The 18759-nt window shown below is 31.1% G+C and overlaps 1 protein-coding gene across 5 annotated transcripts; it reads left to right on the forward strand.

Annotated features, from left to right (window-relative positions):
• The first annotated feature begins 247 nt into the window (after window positions 1–247).
• On the forward strand, window positions 248–18418 carry Sin3A (SIN3 transcription regulator family member A). 5 transcript variants are annotated; one of them, XM_015330296.2, is made up of 18 exons: window positions 248–903; window positions 3832–4118; window positions 4227–4400; window positions 4533–4685; window positions 4759–5093; window positions 5876–6113; window positions 6265–6522; window positions 6620–7033; window positions 7139–7590; window positions 7729–8203; window positions 8310–8556; window positions 8712–9077; window positions 9194–9363; window positions 9474–9668; window positions 10142–10420; window positions 15999–16153; window positions 16285–16504; window positions 16607–18418. In XM_015330296.2, the coding sequence occupies exons 2-18, from the start codon at window positions 3852–3854 to the stop codon at window positions 16859–16861; spliced, it is 4653 nt and encodes a 1550-aa protein (XP_015185782.1). In that variant the 5' UTR covers window positions 248–903; window positions 3832–3851; the 3' UTR covers window positions 16862–18418. The 5 variants fall into 5 exon arrangements, with proteins under 5 accessions (XP_015185782.1, XP_089034938.1, XP_089034937.1 ...); XM_089178812.1 differs by having other exon boundaries at window positions 10142–10351; XM_089178811.1 differs by having other exon boundaries at window positions 6635–7033.
• The last annotated feature ends 341 nt before the right edge of the window (window positions 18419–18759 follow it).

Here is an 18759-nt window from a genome sequence, read left to right on the forward strand (position 1 = left end):
CCGAAATATCGTAATTATTATAAAAGATATGTAGCAGTATAAAGCAGATTTGCCATGCTTCGTGTATGCTTTTGTAGTCCTTTAATTATTCTATTTGAAGTTCTTTCATAAATGAGAAATGAATACGTCATAATTTCTTGTTCTTACATTGTGTTTTATTGACAATAAATATTACAAATTAAACTTTAATAAATTTGCTAAATTTTTTAGAAATAAATTATGCATAGAATTTTGAGGAAATAGGAGAGGCAAAGATAAAAAAAAGGAGAACATTAATTTGATGAAAAAATAAATATTCCTAGATACTAAGAGTTTGTAGAGGAACACCTGCCGTACATCCGTTAATACGACACTGTCGTGGTGCCCCTACTCCTCCTCCTCGATTTCTCCCACCATTCGATTCGTCGACTTTCCCCGTCCCGCTAGGTAGCCAATCGGTTCCTTGTTTGCCATACAAAATCCAATAGTTTGCCTTGTACATTCGTGCAGTGCGAGAATGTACTTCGTATTTTCTACGATTTTCGGCGGATAGCGCGGTAATTCTTTCGGCAGCTTGACGTGTAATTGTTAAAAAATGTGCATTCTCTCGTGTCTATTTACGCACACTACACGATTTCGATGGTTTTAAGAAGATATCAAGAGAAATAAGCATAAAAGTAGGAGGTAAAGACAGAAATTCCGGTTTCAATTTTGTGATAGAAGACTGGACGCCCGTTCTTGCACGAGAAGCAAAAAAAAGAAGAAAAAGTTATAGAAAAGAAGCGAACGAAAGGAAGAAAGAGAAGAGGAAGAAGAGGAAGAAGAGGAAGAAGAGGAAGAAGAAAAGGACAAAGAAAAAGAAGAGAAGAAGAAGAAGAAGAAGAAAAAGAAGAAAAAGAAGAAAAAGAAAGCAGCTTCTCTCCGGTTGGTTTAATAGAAATAAAGAAAAAAAAAATACTTTCTCGTTTTACCGCACACTGCGACAACGACAATAGCAATTACGACGACACAACTGACATGATACGGCACGATACGACACGACACGACACGATACGACACGACATGAGGGACAACGGAGGACAAGAACAACGTCGACGACGATGTCGTTGAAATCGACGTTGACGACGATGATGGTGCGGTAGCGACCTGGGAAAAGGGTCTTTTCTGTGTATTGGTAGTGCGTGTTGCCTCCGGTATCGCGGGAGAGATAGGGAGGCTAAAGAGGTGGGGAAATAGAAGAGGGCACGGTGGGTAGAAGGGAAGAGAAAAGAGAGAGAAAGAGAGAGAAAGAGAGAAAGCGTGTACATACGTATTGCTCGTATCTAACAAGAGATAGAAAAGAGGGGGTAGGGGCGATACACACAAAACCGATATCCCTCGGCTGTAAGCTATTCGGGAAAATGTGTTATGTATTTACGTAGAATATTGCGTAACACCGTGGACCGGGAAGTATTTGAAAACGTGCAACACACTGACAAGACTCTCCGTTCAGTTTGATACGCTTCCTTGGATGTTTCGCGAAAATCAGGACCGTACGCGTCTCCTACAGCTGGCCGTCCTACCGGCACTCTTTCTTTATTATCATTTCTCTGTTGCTTCAGTTATTTGCGAGCTTTAATATTATTCTACTATAAAAGAAGACGATGACGACAAAGATTGTAACAATAAATAGTTCAAGAATGTAGACAGAGAAAAAAAAGTAAAAGGACAAACGCACCTCTCTTTCAAGCAAAGAATTAATCGTCGTGTACAATATATTACTTATCGTTTTACCGTTCCGAAGAAAACATTTTCTTATAATTTATCTCTTGTTGAGTTCGATTTCGTATATAGGTATTTTAATGTTTCTTTTGTTTGTTTCGGAAAAGAGCTTTTTAAATTTCCAGCCATGGTCGTTTTCGAGTTTTCTGCCTCTCTCTTTTCTCTCTCTCTCTCTCTCTCACAGACACACCGTTTTCTATTTCTACCACGCGAGGTCACGCGCGATAAGTAAGTTCTTCTCGCTTTGCTCGTTGGCGAGGAAGGTGCAGAGAGGCAGGGCGTAATTAAGTTTCTCTCCCTCTTTTTGTATATCGGTACTAGATGCGTGTTATAGGCTACGAATTAGAAATTATGACTACGATTATTTTTTTGGAAGAAAGAAAGAAAGAAGAAAGACGGAAATGGAGTAATAAGAGAGAATACGGATAGAGGAATATCGCTTGCAACACAGCACTCGACATACGCGCGCCGCGTTCTTTCATCTTTGTGAATGAAGCAGAAAGAAGCTCTCTCTCTCTCTCTCTCTCTCTCTCTCTCTTTATATTTTTTCATCGGCAGGGAGCTAGAGGGGTAAAGTATCTACGCCGAGATGGGGGATTAACGACAAGTAGTAGCCGTGTTTCTAGTTCGGCGGCTCTTCGATTCGTTGGTTCGTTCGTCGTTTGTCTGTCTGTCAGTCCGTTCGTCCATCCATTCCTTCGTCGCTACCGCGTCACGATAAAACGACTTATATATATATTATGTGTGTGTGTGTGTGTGCGCGCGCGCGCGTGAATAATGAGTGATTGGTGGGTAAGGCGCGTTTCTTCGATATCCTCTTTTCCGTCATTTTTATTTTTATGCAATATGTAAACACCCTCTTCTCTTTGTTCATTTATTCTTTCTTTTGATGACACTTTTTTGATTATACTAGGTATAAACAATATCGAAATAGTAGTTAGTTACAGTTAAAATCAATTATAAATATCAAACTGTTTGATAACTAAAAAATGAAATATATTATTTAACGTTCGATATCGATCCATCGAAGCTCGTTGTGCTTTCGACCTTATCGCATTTGCAACACCATTATTAAATGCATCGAATTTCGCGGCTGTACGCTCTTGGCCACACCACACCACCACTATACTACCGCCACCGCCACCATGATTATTCTTTTCTCGCTGCCGTGAATATAGCGAAAAACATTGCTCAAGTTTAGCAGAGAGCAAGCGTACAGCGAAATAACTAAAACCCCTCCAAGTGAATGTCACTTTAGCGTTTAAGTATAGGAACGCTCTTATGTACGTATGTATGTATGTATGATGCGCGTGTGCGTGCGTGCCTATTTACCAACCTATCTATACATTCATCCATCACCTACCTATATAAGATATATGTAATATACTGCGCGCGCATGCATATATTTACGTGCGCGCACAATCTTAGAGACAGTTGTATGTATACCGTCGTGTATACCCCGGTACGACGACGCGATGAATTTCTAAGGTTAGATTTAAAGTCGCATCTGTAATCCGTGGTTTTTTACAAATCGTAAAAAGCAATTTTGCCTTACTTAAAGTATTAGCAAAACGTTAGTTGAGAGATAAGAAAGGTATCTGGAAAGTGAAGCTGAGAAAAGGCGTTGTGTCTTCCTTATTTCCATACGCGCAAAGAGTCTACGTCGCATGTTTTCTTCTTTCCGTAGCGTTAGATTTTTGTTCGCGAAACAATGTTTTTAAAAGACGTTTCTCTACTAAATTAGTCTTGTCTTTTTTTTTTTCGACATATTTTAATTCAAGTTGTTTTATAGTGCTCATAGTGACTTTGTGGCGGTTGTGTTGTGGTGAAGGAGGTTGCATGAATTATCGGGATGAAGTTGCGTGCGTGAGCATTTAATCATATTAATAAATAAATACAGGAATAGCATTTTATAGGTTATCGACATTTTCAATATTTAGTAATAATTCATACATTCATTGTAATAGTATGCAACTTTAAAGTTGCATGACTAGATAGATATTTGATTTTCTTTGTCATAAATATGATTTGATTGATTGTTGAATGAAATGATGTTGAATGGTAATAATATAATAAAGTATATTTTTACAGCCTGACCTATGTGATTTGCCATGAAACGCGTTCGCGGGCTGGATGAAATAGCATCATCAGCAGCAACGTTAAAACCTTCATCGGTGAGCGGAGGAAGTAGTCTAAGCAGTGGTGGAGGATTAGAGTATCACTCAAGCAGTGGAATAGGCCTGATTGTACCTGGTCAAGCAGTCCGATCTGTTACTTCTAAAGAAATGCCAGGAAGTATTCAATATGGTACTGCCCAAGCTCAGCAGCAGTATACTGGGGCAATTGTTGTACCAACTGCTACTCCATCCCCTATTAAAGTATGTTATTGTCTTGATCTATACAAGATCATTATATTTATGAAATTCTATGTAAACCTAATGATTGTATGTAAGATTTTGCAAAGGACAATTTGTATATTTTTTTAGGGAACTGGATCTGCAGGAGGACTTAATTCTACATGCAGCGGTACTAATGTAAATACAAGTGGTGGATTACATGGCGGAATAAGTAGTGGAAGCAATCACAGTATGGGCTCTCAGCAACCGACTACAGGATCGCAAAGTCAAGTTCACACACAACAGCCAACAATTAGACATAAGGTTTGTTTTTATCATGCATATTATTAATTTAAGCAACCATCCATTATTATCGTCATTATTATCGTCATTATTATCGTCATTATTATCGTCATTATTATCGTCATTATTATCGTCATTATTATCGTTTTTTAGATACATTCAAGCAATGTAGCACCATTAGCATCTACTCCTCCAGGTCCTGGATTAGGTAGCGGCAGTGGATCTCAACAATTTCAAAGATTAAAAGTCGAAGATGCGTTATCTTATTTGGATCAAGTCAAGTACAAATTCAGTGATCAACCACAGGTTTGAATTTTACTTTTCACATTTCTTATGCGCTAATAAATAAGTTAATATTATATGCTTATTCTATTTATAGGTTTATAATGACTTTTTGGATATCATGAAAGAATTCAAATCCCAGAGTATTGATACTCCAGGTGTTATTACACGAGTGAGCAATTTATTTAAGGGACATCCTGAACTCATTGTTGGTTTCAATACTTTTCTACCACCAGGCTACAAAATAGAAGTACAAGCAAATGAAAAAGGGTACGCATTCCAAGTATCAGTCAGTATTCCTAGTCCGACTGCTACTCATACGACAACGTTATCGCAACATCAATGTACGGTGAATGTTGGTTCACCACCTGTAGCTAGTCCACCAACACAGCCAGCAAAAGCACCACCACCGGTTTTACAAATAATGCAAGGGTAAGATATCTAACGAATCTTATATTTACAAAAACTCATATTTTATTGTTATATTAGGTTGATGCTTAATGATTACGATTGCTGTGTTCTAATCTTATACTCGATGCTTATTTTTTAGTGGACTTTTATTTAGTTTATGCTCTAGTAGTTAAATCAAATTGGTGTGATCGATTTTTGCTATTTTTCTATTTATGTCTATACATTAGTTAGGAAAAATTAATCAATAACAAATACATTCTTGTGATTTTATTGAATGAATTGAAATCTGCATGTAAAGCAGGAAAAACTTCTTTAACCAGTTAAATGAATTTCACGAGTATATTCGACATGAAGAAGTGGCAGGATTTTATGTCTCACTAAATATTAAATATTAGATATTAATAAACATTAATGTAGAGATATTGGATGGTAAGAAAGCTGCATGAAAAAGATAAATTATTAAATTAATTAACAAAATATTGTTAAACTTTCTTTTATTACAATTTACAATTCGTGAAATGAGTTAATCGCAAAGAGTTGTATGGGAACCCAGCGACACTTACTTTGTGTTCGACAATCGATATACTCGTGATGATTTGTGCGACACACAGCGGTGCGAACTTTTCATTTTGAAAAGTCACAGTTAACTGGTTAATTAACTTGTGTACATTTCGATTTTGCTTCTACAAAGTTCGCGATGAAAAGAAAACTTTAACATTAAATTTAGTTTGAAAAATATCTTAATGTAAAAATTATGTTGACGTTACCAATCTAATATTTCCATAAATGATCAATTTTTGTAGATCCGGGAGTATACATCATGCCTTGACGAACAATATTTCCAACAGCAGTTTAACGGTTCACGCACCCTCGCCACCTCCTATCCAATCTTACAACAATTCTCATGTTAGTGCTGCACAAGCTCAGGCAGTAAGTCAAGCTCTTAGTCAAGCTCAAGATGGTATTCCAACGAGCGGCCAAACGCAACAAAGTCAACCTGTAGAGTTTAACCATGCTATTAACTACGTTAATAAAATTAAGGTACTTATTCTTATACTTCTTTATAAATAATAATGATAATAATAATAATAATAATAATAATAATAATAAGGTTTTGAATATATAGTAGGAACTATTCAAATTAAATGTTTATTTATTCCCTATGTACACTGTTATTATTTGTTTCTTGTAGAATCGCTTTCAAGGTCAACCTGATAAATACAAACGATTTCTAGAGATATTACATACGTATCAAAAAGAACAACGTAATTTGAAAGAATCAGGTCATATAAGCGGTACGAGTACTGGTGGTAGTGCTACTACTAATGTTAAACATTTAACAGAAGCTGAGGTTTATAGTCAAGTTGCTAAATTGTTTGAAAATCAAGAAGATCTACTTGCCGAATTTGGTCAATTTTTACCTGATGCGACTAATCAGCAAAGTTCGTTGGTGAGTCCTGCGATTGGAAGATGCATGTTCAATATTTGAAATATTAAATACAAATATATATTATCTTTGTTTAATTATTAATATTAATCAAGACTAGTCTGCAATGTTTCAGAGTAACAAGGCTGCTCCAGTAAGTGATCACACAACAATAATAAAGAAATCATTGAGTCTTAAGGCAACTTACAACAATTCTGCTAACATTTCACGAGATCTTCGAGAATCAAGTGGCCAATGTATATTGGAGCGTGATACCAGAGATCAGAGAGGAGATCGTGATCGTGAAAGAGATAGATCAGGTGTCCGAGAAATCAGCACTGGGCAAAAAATGGGTCACAGTACTGGCCAGCTAAAAAGGAGTCCATCATTTTCGACTTCTGTTACGGCAGGTAATTCTCACATTCAACATGGACCACCTCCATTAAAAAAGCATAAAGTAGCATCAATGCGAGATGTTACTATAGCTGAAGCTGGAAAATATGGTACATTGAACGATTATGCATTTTTTGACAAGGTTAGTGTACTATCTTTCTCTTTTATTCTCTTTATATATATATATATATATATAATTATGTATATTAATTTGATAATAATGTATGATTTATTAATTATGTTGTAGGTTCGCAAAGCTTTAAAGTCACAAGAAGTTTATGAAAACTTTCTTCGGTGCCTTGTACTTTTTAATAAAGAAATCATTTCTAAAACAGAATTGATACAATTAATTACACCATTTCTTGGCCGTTCTCCGGAGCTTTTACGTTGGTTTAAAGATTTTTTGGGCCATTTATCTGATTCTTCCAATACATCAACAAATAATACAGGAAGCGGTCTTGGAGTCGAAGCACTTCCAAATAATGTGGCGCGTGGTCACCAAGAACGACCTCAAGGTGATTTAGCGATGGAAATTGATTATACTGCGTGCAAGCGATTAGGAGCTTCATATTGTGCTTTGCCTAAGTCTTATGTTCAACCAAAATGTACCGGTAGAACGCAATTATGTAAAGAAGTTTTAAATGATACATGGGTATCATTTCCAACTTGGTCAGAGGATAGTACGTTTGTTACATCTAGGTAAATAGAAAATTAAAAGATATTTCTTGATAGAAGAGTTTCTTTTTGTTTTGTTGTTATTGTTGTTTTATAATTGTTATAATTTAAGAATTTAAAAGCTACAATTTATTATATATCGTATGTATAATCACTTTGCAGAAAAACCCAATATGAAGAATTTATTTATCGTTGTGAAGATGAAAGATTTGAGCTGGATGGAGTGATAGAAACCAATGCATCGACTATTAGAGTATTAGAAGGTGTTCACAAAAAGATGAATAGGATGAGCCAAGAAGAACTTCAGAAATTTAAACTGGATGATTGCCTTGGAGGTTATTCTCCTACGATACATCAACGCGCATTAAAAAGGATATATGGAGATAAAGCTGCTGATATTATAGAAGGTCTTAAAAAGAATCCTGTAATTGCATTACCAGTCGTTTTACGACGTTTGAAGAGTAAGGAAGAGGAATGGCGAGAAGCTCAAAAGGGCTTTAATAAAATTTGGAGAGAACAGAATGAGAAATACTATTTAAAATCTTTAGATCACCAAGGTATTAATTTCAAACAAAACGATGTGAAAGCTTTAAGATCTAAAAGTTTATTTAATGAAATTGAGACTTTATATGATGAGGTTAGTAGTATATCATATCAAATGAAATCTGTTCAAATGAATTATGTTGGCTACTACCTGATTATTTGAATAGATATTGATATGTCTTATTACAATTCTATTATAGAGACACGAGCAAGTAGATGAAGGTACCAATGATAATCAAGGAAACAGTGGTCCACACTTAGTGTTACCTTATAAAGACAAATCTGTCTTAGATGATGCAGCTAATTTATTGATACATCATGTCAAACGACAAACTGCTATTCATAAAGAAGATAAACAGCGTATTAAACTCTTACTTAAGCATTTTATACCGGACCTCTTTTTTCATCAACGCCAAGAACTTAGCGACGATGAGAGAGATGAAGACGGTAAATATTATTATTCATATTATTCATATTATTCATATTATTCATATTATTCATATTATTCTAAATATATTTTGAAAAATGAATAGAGAGTGAACAAATATAGAATAAACACACACACACATGTGCATATTTTATATTAATTAATTTTGGTGTAGATGACAAAGAGGATGTGGGTGTGGCAGCATGTAGTAATTCTCAATCTATAACCATGTCATCGCCACATGGTGGTCTTCAAGCAAACAGGAGTAAGGCCCCACTTTCCCCAGTCCTGTCTTCCACTTCGGCTAAAGTCGAATCTGATATGAAAATACCCATGCATGCCCTATCAAATGATCCTGAAGAGGCATACACTCTATTCATGGGCAGTAATAATTGGTACCTCTTTTTGAGGTTACATCACATCCTCTGTGAAAGATTAACTAAGATGTTTGAGAGAGCGGTTACCCTTGCAGAAGAAGAATCTAGATACAAACAACAACGTAAGGAGAGTACTGCTGTGGCTCTCAGGTTAAAACCAAAAAGTAAGTGAATCATTTCAAGTGTCCTCTTCTATTAGGGATATTAAATATCATCTCTGCTCTGCTCTCTGTTTTATAACATATAAAAATATATCTTTTTTTTTTTTTATTGAACATAGGTGAAATAGAAATTGGAGAATATTATCCTGCATTTTTGGATATGGTGAAAAATGTTTTGGATGGAAATATGGAGAGTACAGCATATGAAGATACATTACGTGAAATGTTTGGTATACACGCATATATTGCTTTTACTTTGGACAAGGTTGTGACATATGCCGTGAGACAAGTATGTAGAATATTTTCTTAATATATTATTATTTATTTATAGAGTATAAATTTATAGTATTATACTTATGTTTCTTTCTTTGTTCTTTTATTTTTTTTTTTTTTTTATAGTTGCAGCATTTAGTGTCCGATCCTATATGCCAACAATGTATGGAGTTATTTCAAAGAGAACAACGTCAACCAAAAGAAAGTAGCGGAGCTGGTGGATTATGTGTTACAGCTTATATGAGGCTTGGTGCTGAACTTTCGTATCAGCGTAAAGCAGAAAAAGCAATGGCTGATGAAAATTGTTTCAAAATCTATATAGTAAGTAAACACATTTAGCGATATATGTGCTAGACTGCATTAATTATAAAAGTATATTCAAATTATTTATTCAGTTTATTTTCACAGTATGAAGGAAAATAAGTTTGAATAAATATTTCAAGTTTGGAAATATTCCAAAGTATCTTTTTTTTAGGAATTTCTTCTTGTTGTTGTTGTTTACTTCAAATGAATATCTTTTACAGAATGTGTGACTTGATCAATATTTTAATCATAATTTATTGCAAACAACAACAATTATGGATATTTTTGTAAGATTAGTAATATTTCATAGCATTTATACACACTTAAATAGAATTGTTAAGAATTTGACTTGAATATTATCAAGATGCAGTATAGATTTATTTAATTAGAATATAATTCTATAATTGGAATCTTTTAGTGTATACATTTGTATAGAAAAATTGGATCTATTTATCAAATATCTTGTATAAACTAGTTGTTTTGTATTACAGTATAAAAAGGATTGTAAAATGACAATGGAACTATTGGATACAGAAGGTGATGAGGCAATGGACAGTGGTTGTAGAGAGAAAGAAAGAGAAGGAGTTATGGTATCTGAAAAATGGTCAACTTATGTGGAAAGGTTCTCTGCTCCGCCTGGTCAAACTAGCCCGAAAGATACTTCTGCTGTGGTAGACAATGAGCCAACGACCAATCATCCTGTGAGTAGTGACCAGGCAGCAAGGGGGGTTCGGGGCAGAAAGCGCAAGAACACTGACATTAGCAAGAAGGTATAGGATCCACATCCCTTTTCATAATCATTGCCAACCTTCGAATTTACATTCACTTGTATTTTGGTGTCTGTGATCGAAGTTGTAATATTATCTGTCGGTTTTAAATCAGTGACCGAAACCAAGCAACAAATCTATTTTAAGAAATTAGTATTTTCTTTTTCTTTTTATGTTAGGGCTAAAAAGGCAAATTAAAAGTTAATTAACTAAAAGTAACAAAAAAGAAAATAATATAATAATCTTTAATAATAAATTAATCTACTAACAAGAACAACAACAACAACAACAATAATAATAATAATATTAATAATACTAATAAAAATACTAATACTAAACTAATACTAATACTAACACTAATAATAATAATAATTAGATATCTTCTCGGGAATTTGCCTTGAAGCAGTTACTGTTGATTTTCCACCATGTGGGAAATGCTTTTAAGAAAATTTCAACTTTGACATAACTTATTATGTCATCACTATAAAGATATTAATAATATTATATAAAAGGTTATTTAGAATTTTCTTATTTTATGTAAATTATCTATATATAGTGGCAGGATTTTATAAATTGTAGGGTCTGATATCGCGAAATCTCTATATGTAACGTATTTTATATACGTAAAACATATATGACGTATTAAAAAGTTTTTAAATCAAAGAAAAGCAAAGCTTATACATACATTTATTTTCATAATGCTCAAAGACTTTTAGATACATAACCATTTTTTACTATGGATTGCAATGAGGTGCTGCAAAAAATGTAAAATGCTATGAAATAGAGTTAAAGCCCTTCTTTATTTTATTCTTTTCTCTTTCTTATCTTTTCTTATTTAATTACTACAAATATAAAAGCGATATAAAGTAATCGGTGAATTTTATTATAACGGGGGAAAAAAAAACAAAAACAAAAACATAGAGATAATATTTTATTTTCATATTTAAGTATTTTGAAAAATTTGTTAATTTGTATATAAAAAAAAATATATATATATATATATATATTTTTTTTTCTTATTTTTTTCTTTTTCGTTTTTTGTTACAATGTTGTCAGAGTTTCTTTTTATTGGTTGTAAAAAGAAATTTTATTAATTTAAAAAAAGAAAATAAATCCTAATGAAATTTTCTTTAGTTTTGTTTGGTAATTTTATTGATTGTTTAAAAGCAATATCCATGCATTGTCTATTGCAGCATGCGTATATAATATATATATATATATATATATATATATTTAAAAGAAAAGAAAAACAACACATTTATATAATGTTATAATTTATGAGCTTTCTCGAGCTTGCTTTTTATTATTACTTCATAATTATAATTGTGATAGCTGCATAATAGTACTTATAATTAATCTGTAAAGAAAGTAGAATATTCGTTAAATCTTCTATTTTGAAGAAAAACAGGGAAAAAATGGTATGACAAATAGTCTTGTCAATATCTTCTGTGGACATTGTTATATCGTCATGGTATATATTGCCATGTTGACACATGAAATTTAGTGAAATCGTCTAAAATAATATCAAAATAGACTCAACGAAATGAATAGGGACAAAGTTTCGTGTATATAATAATGTATCATCATGTATCATCATTGTATACTGTCATCGTATACTGTCATCGTATCGATCGTCGCTCATCGTTGATATTGCCCTTCACACGATCATTTCAAAACGAATTACGGTTAGAAGGTTGATTAATTATGGGTTCAAAAGTAGCAGTATTTAATTATTAAAAAACGCGTTTGTGTGCGTCATTAGAGGGTGTTGTATGCATATAACATACAAATTAACATTATTTGAGCAGTGCCATAATGAGTGTAAATTATACTGATATATATATATGTATATATATATATATATATATATATATATATATGTATATGTATATGTATATATACATACAAAGTTTCATATAATATTATTATTTGCTACAGTCGATTCTTAAAGTTTCTTTTATTATTTTCTTCTTATGACACTGCATATATATATGCATATGTAGGTGCATGTATATATGCATATGTGTATATACATATAAGATAATATTAGAAGTTATGAACATTACTTTGTGCTCTAAAAAATGTAAATATTTTATCACATGAATTTGTACATATGTTTTTGATATGCAGTTTAGGTCATTTGATAATGCATCTCTTATTTGTAAGACCATTTTTTCATTATCACGATTTTTTCATATCACGATTTTATAGTGGAGCCTTTGGAAACAGATATATGAACATAATTGGACTTTGAAATATATCACTTTCATCACATTGTATTATGCCATGCATGTGTATGTTCCCATATGCCATTTATACTTAACATTTTAAATACTTTCTTTTGCAATCAATTATTATAACAATACATTTAGTATTCAAACAAATACTTTGCTAACTTATGTTTTACTTTGATATAAAAGTGATATCATTTTTACATTAGAAAAATTAGAAAAATACTATTTCAAGTAATATTTATGAAAGTTTGATTATTTATATACACAAGCAAAAATGGTACGATGGTACGTAAGTGTGAGCATGTTCGTTCCATCAAATGTAACACCGCCGTTGTGTAAATCAAATTCAACGAGATTATTATTGATGAAAGAGAGAGAGAGAGAGAGAGAGATAGATAGATATCATCGCGGGCGAACGAAGGCTATCCGTATAAAAACTGGAATGAGTATGCTTGCATAAATCTTATTATCTGGGCATAAATTTTAAATAAATATACATGCAATTGTGTGGCATGAACCAAAGTGTGTGTGTAAACTTAACCATTGTACTTTCATTGAATAGGTGTGTACACAGTAAAATGTGTAATTAGTACAGCACAGATCTCATACGTGCTGTAACATATATAGTTGCTGTTAAGTTGCAGAAAGTTGCGGAAAGTTGCGGAAAGTTGCTTACATGCTTCTTACTGGTTCTACATTATTAATTATGGTGACAAAATGCAAGACAGTGCAGACATATCACATCATTATCGGACAGTTTACCAAAGGCTTCACTTCCTTACATAGTTAATTTAGTCATTGTTCTTCATTCTAAGTAGAATTTCCAAGTGGAAAATCAATTAATTCCAGTGATAATAATCATTTTGTTATTCTTCTCCTTCGGATTTTAATCTTATTCTATTTTTGCATTTTAAATCTGAAAAATAAGATTTTTCGGCATTGAAAAATGTGCTTTTAAATCTATGATTAAACGAACTTTTTTACTCCAATTATCTTCGAAGTATGTATGTTAAGATAACTTTAGACTAGCTGTTATATTCCAATATTTATTTAGTAAAAAATATCAAGAACATTGGCGTATAACATTGTTTGCTGAAAATAGTCAACTTTAGCAACAACAACAACAAATCGATATGAAAGTTTTAGTTTATGATATGGAATAGAACAAATAATTAACCTGGAAAAATGGATCATAGAGAAAGTATTAGTAGCAGCATTGTCTTCTACGTGATGAACAAAATGTAAATGTGCATTCTAACATGACATTGCAACAAAACAACATTTTCTCAAAGCTATATATATATCTTTATATCTTGATATGTTAAATTAATGAATTTAACAAAAACGTTAATATCTTCTATTTTCTTAGTGATTTAATAATACTTTAGTAAATTCGATAGCACAAATTCATAATTTCGCATATGTAATTATTCTCATAGGCAACAGTGCGTATAATAATACCACTGTAACATTTGTAATATAATTTCATTGAAATTTTCATGTAAAACGTATACAGACAACAAAAGTTTATGTGATCGTTGTAAGCTCATATCTATGTTTTCATACAACTGCAGTAAATTTTAAACTCTATAAAAAAAAAGTATATATATATATATATACTTATATATATACTTATATATATATATATATATATACTTTTTATATATAAGGCATATATATGTATATATATTTTATAACTGTAACCTGTATATGAAATGAATATGCATATAATGATAGATGAAACGATAATTGTATAGAAGAGAGATATTGAAATACATGAACAGTGCTTTTAAACATTATTGTCTAACATCATTTTGTACCACTAAATTTGTTACGTTGATATATGACGACACCGAACTCGTTTTTTGTATGGACTTTGTGCTTATACTACTATATTCTCAACATTCTTTAATATATACAACCTACATTTCTTATTGTCTATGCATATATAGATGACATATATAGACATATATTAGACGACATGTTTTGTATATAATATGATTGTCAATTTTAAGTCTCATGTTTTTTCTTCTCATCTGATTTTATTTCAAATCTTCTTATACACAGTTTTAATTCATTGTTGTCTATTTCATGCAGATGAAAATTATGTGTTGAGAGTAATATATCTCTTTTCTAACATATTTCAATTTGAAAATAGTACAAAAAAAAAAAAAAAAAGAAAAGAAAGATAAATCTTATTAGTAAATCTCTAATATTTATAGCAAAATTGTATTAATGTTTCTCTTTTTGTTATACTTACTGGTATTTTAAAAAATACAATGCTACATATATATGTCAGTCGGTTGGTTAATTGTTTAGGCATGTTCTCTCTCTCTCTCTCTCTCTCTCTCTCTCTCTCTCTCTCTCTTAAATGTAATTTCGAGTTTTATTTTGATTAAGAAAACACTCCTGATCATCCCCATAGTATAAATTCATTTAATGCATTTACATTTTCCTTTATAATTTCACTTGGTATAAGCAGCAGTTTAGTATTATTACAGTATTATTTTCTTTTGCTATATCTATTGCATATATTTTAAAATAAAAATGCATTTGTCTATCTCTCCTTGGTGAGCGATTGGTTGTTGCACGTCATTAGTTTACTTATTATTTTCTTTTCAAATAGTATATTAATTTGAACAAGTTCATATAATATATTTTCATATAATACCACCCACCACCATATGGGGTGGTGGTATATTGGGGAAACAAATGTTTACTATACATGAAATGCATATAGACTAATTGTTATTCGATATGAGGAGATTGACTAAGAATAAATTAGTACATATCACCATAAAAAGAAAAAGAAAAAGAAAAAGAAATGGACAAAGAAAAGGAAATATGTAAAAATATGACATTACATTAACTATATATTTCACTTTGTAATGTATGAAATGCGAGATATTTATTTGCTTATTTATATTCAATTTAACACTAAACCTACCACATGACGAGTTTAAATGACTTTTTTTGAAGCTTTTTAGCAGAATTTGTTTTCTGAGTGAAGAATTCTTATTGCATATATAAATGGTATATTTTTTGCTATAAATACATACATACATACAGTCATAACTTGAAGACAACAAGTCATTCTACCCATCGGTATGCTTAGTGTTAAGTAATTATTCAAATAGAGAAAAGGGAAATTTGTGGTTCCTTCATAAAATGAAGAATATTCTTGCAATATTCTTGCAATATTCTTGCAATATTCTTCTTTCTTTTAGAAACATTTCTTTTCAAATCTATCTATTTTGAGTATCGTCAAAAGTTGTTGTCATATATTTTCATTATTTTCTTCTAATAGCAATTTATTGAAAGATAGTAATGTCAAATAATTGTTATAGATGGATGGACACGGTTGGAGTTCTTTAAACAGGATTTTGGTAGGAAGAAAACCAGTGTTTTTATGTCGTAATGTCAGACAGTGGCGTAAGAAAGCTGCACAATTGATGAGAGCATCTGTGCCTACTGCTAATCATTCAGATAAAGTGACTACTGAGTAAGTATATCATCTTAGAACATTTTCGCACATTTCCTTTCTTTCTTTCTTTCTTTCTTTTCTCCTATCTAATGAAGTTTATCTAAAAGCTTTTTAGTAGTTCATTTTCATTGATTTTCTTTTTATTTTAGAACATCCAGCAAAGATAAAACACTTGACAATGTCAGTGCAGCACTTTTGAAAAGGCCATCGGGCTTGAGATTGACAGCAGATACTGGTGGTGATACATCAGAAATGATCTCTGCTGACGAAACGCAATGTCGTTTCAATCCAAATAATTATCAGATGCTTTATGTTGCTAGTAAAGAAGCTTTTCTTTATAAGCAAAGTTCATTTAGTCGAGCTAGGGAGGTACGTATAGAAGATTGAAATAAATATTGATCTTTGGATCTATTGGATCTATTATCTATCTATATATATATATATTATGTATAATATGAATTTTCTCAACAGTGTCATCCAGCAGTGACAAAACACTTGAATTCGAAATTTCATCAATGGCTGTCATCATGGGCATCTAAAAATGTCGCAGATGTTCAACATCGGCTGTGTCAAGATTGGTTAATGGGACGATACGAAAATTTGATTCCTCATAGAACGCGTGTTCTTACAGATAATGATCAAACGCGATCACCATATAGACAATATAATCGATATCGCGTTGAACGCTTGCAATCGGATGTTCTTACAGAACAACCATGCATATAACTTTCATATATTTTCTCTTATTTGTGTTTATTCTTTTCTTTGACGATTCATTTTTAACACGACTAAAATAAGCAACATTTACACTCCTATTTATGTACATATATATATTAGTAATTACTTGATTTAGAATGTAGAATTACTTTTAGATCACCACCAAATGATTATGAATCGATACGTTGACAAAAATATTATTATGTATTATATATGGATCTCGAAATATTTTTGGCCATAACAAAGGATGTATTTAACCAACCAATTATTATTGATTTTTTTCATGTATTATATATATTATCATTTATATTAAGTTTAACATTTGACAAGTATAATATTATCCTTCTTCATTTTTTACATACATTATCTAATGAAAAATATCACTGGTGTTGTTGTCATCATCGCGTCTGCATTATATTATTATATCAATCAATACAATATTATAATATTATTTTATTATTAACGAAAGTAGCTTTGAATAACAAAATAATCCTCAGTGTACATTCTCTTTCTCTCTGTATATCTTCTATATCTGCAAACTTGGTATATTATTATAATGTTATAATTAAATCACAAGTAATAGGACGAGTAAACAGAATTCTTCAAAATAATTTAATAAGACTTGTGTAAAACATTCTAATGATTTCAATTTTTGGACACGTCTTGACTTATTTACAAAACAAATCTTATTCTGACTTGATAGCATTTTACTTTTATAAATGTTTTTACTATTTTGGCATTTTATGAAAATACCACAGTTAAATGAACTTTAATAGATTAAATTGAAGAATAATTTTCTATTCATTTTATATACACGTTGTGATCGTACAATGATTATTTATCAATAGTTTTTCTAATCATCTTCATATATATATATATATATATATATATATATTTTTTTTTTTTTTTGTTTTTTTGTTTTTTTATCCAAAAATTCTATTAACAACGAAAGTAAATGTCCTTCGTTATATTTTATATCCCGAAATGGCCTCATAAATATTCTCTTTAATATTTTCAATGACATATTCTTCTTATTATCATCGATTCATTTTCATTTTATAAGACACATCGATTGATTGTAATTTTTTCAACTAATTCTATATCTATGTCATATGTTTGTTTGTACATATATATGTATTCTTAGGGATGTCTTAAATGCGATTTTAATCGCAATATATATATATATATATATATATATATATATATATATATCGTTATATTCTTGTATATAGTATGTTTAAATGCTATATTATATACCTTTTCATAAAAAATGTTACAATGTATTAAATTACGGGAAGAATTTCATAAGTGTACAATGAATGCATTATATTACTGGAGCACGAATCTTCTTTAATTCTGAATAATTTGATGAATGAAATAAAAGAATCAAGTTTGAGGAGTGCTTTATTTGTTACAAACAATAACTTAAGATTTATGCGTGAGAAATTTATAAAGATACTTACTGAATTTAACGTATGTAAATATACCAAGTGATTTTTAAAAAACTTTTTAATTTAATATCAATTGAATTTTATTAAAAAAAAAAAAAAAAAAAAAAAAAAAAAAGAGGGAACGTTTAAAATCATTTGGTACACTTGTGTGCGCCACTTTGAAGGTGCATGTGTGTATGTGTGCATCTCACATATGTATATGTGGAAAAAGGAGACATGGATCTCTGGGCCTTATGATTTACCTGATCTTATTATATAAGAACATTCAAAAGTACACATAAAAACAAATCAGTAATATAAAAATTAATAAGAATTTTCTTTATTGATGAAACGAACAAATATGTATTTACGTGTAACACATCATGAATACAAGTCGGCTAACAAACACACACACACACACACACACATACAATATCACATCGCATATGAAATGATCGCATGGAAGAGTCTTTTGCA

This window comes from Polistes dominula, unplaced genomic scaffold (assembly GCF_049000335.1).
Source record: "Polistes dominula isolate Pdom_NZ unplaced genomic scaffold, Pdom_raw_medaka contig_18, whole genome shotgun sequence".
In the NCBI taxonomy this organism is placed as follows: domain Eukaryota; kingdom Metazoa; phylum Arthropoda; class Insecta; order Hymenoptera; family Vespidae; genus Polistes; species Polistes dominula.

Bases quoted from the DNA above. Each gene is read 5' to 3' on its own strand.
- Sin3A (XM_015330296.2), top strand. From the start codon at position 3,852: ATGAAACGCGTTCGCGGGCTGGATGAAATAGCATCATCAGCAGCAACG. The intron at 4,119-4,226 runs GTATGTTATTGT...ATATTTTTTTAG, and splicing joins CTACTCCATCCCCTATTAAA to GGAACTGGATCTGCAGGAGG. The intron at 8,557-8,711 runs GTAAATATTATT...ATTTTGGTGTAG, and splicing joins CGATGAGAGAGATGAAGACG to ATGACAAAGAGGATGTGGGT.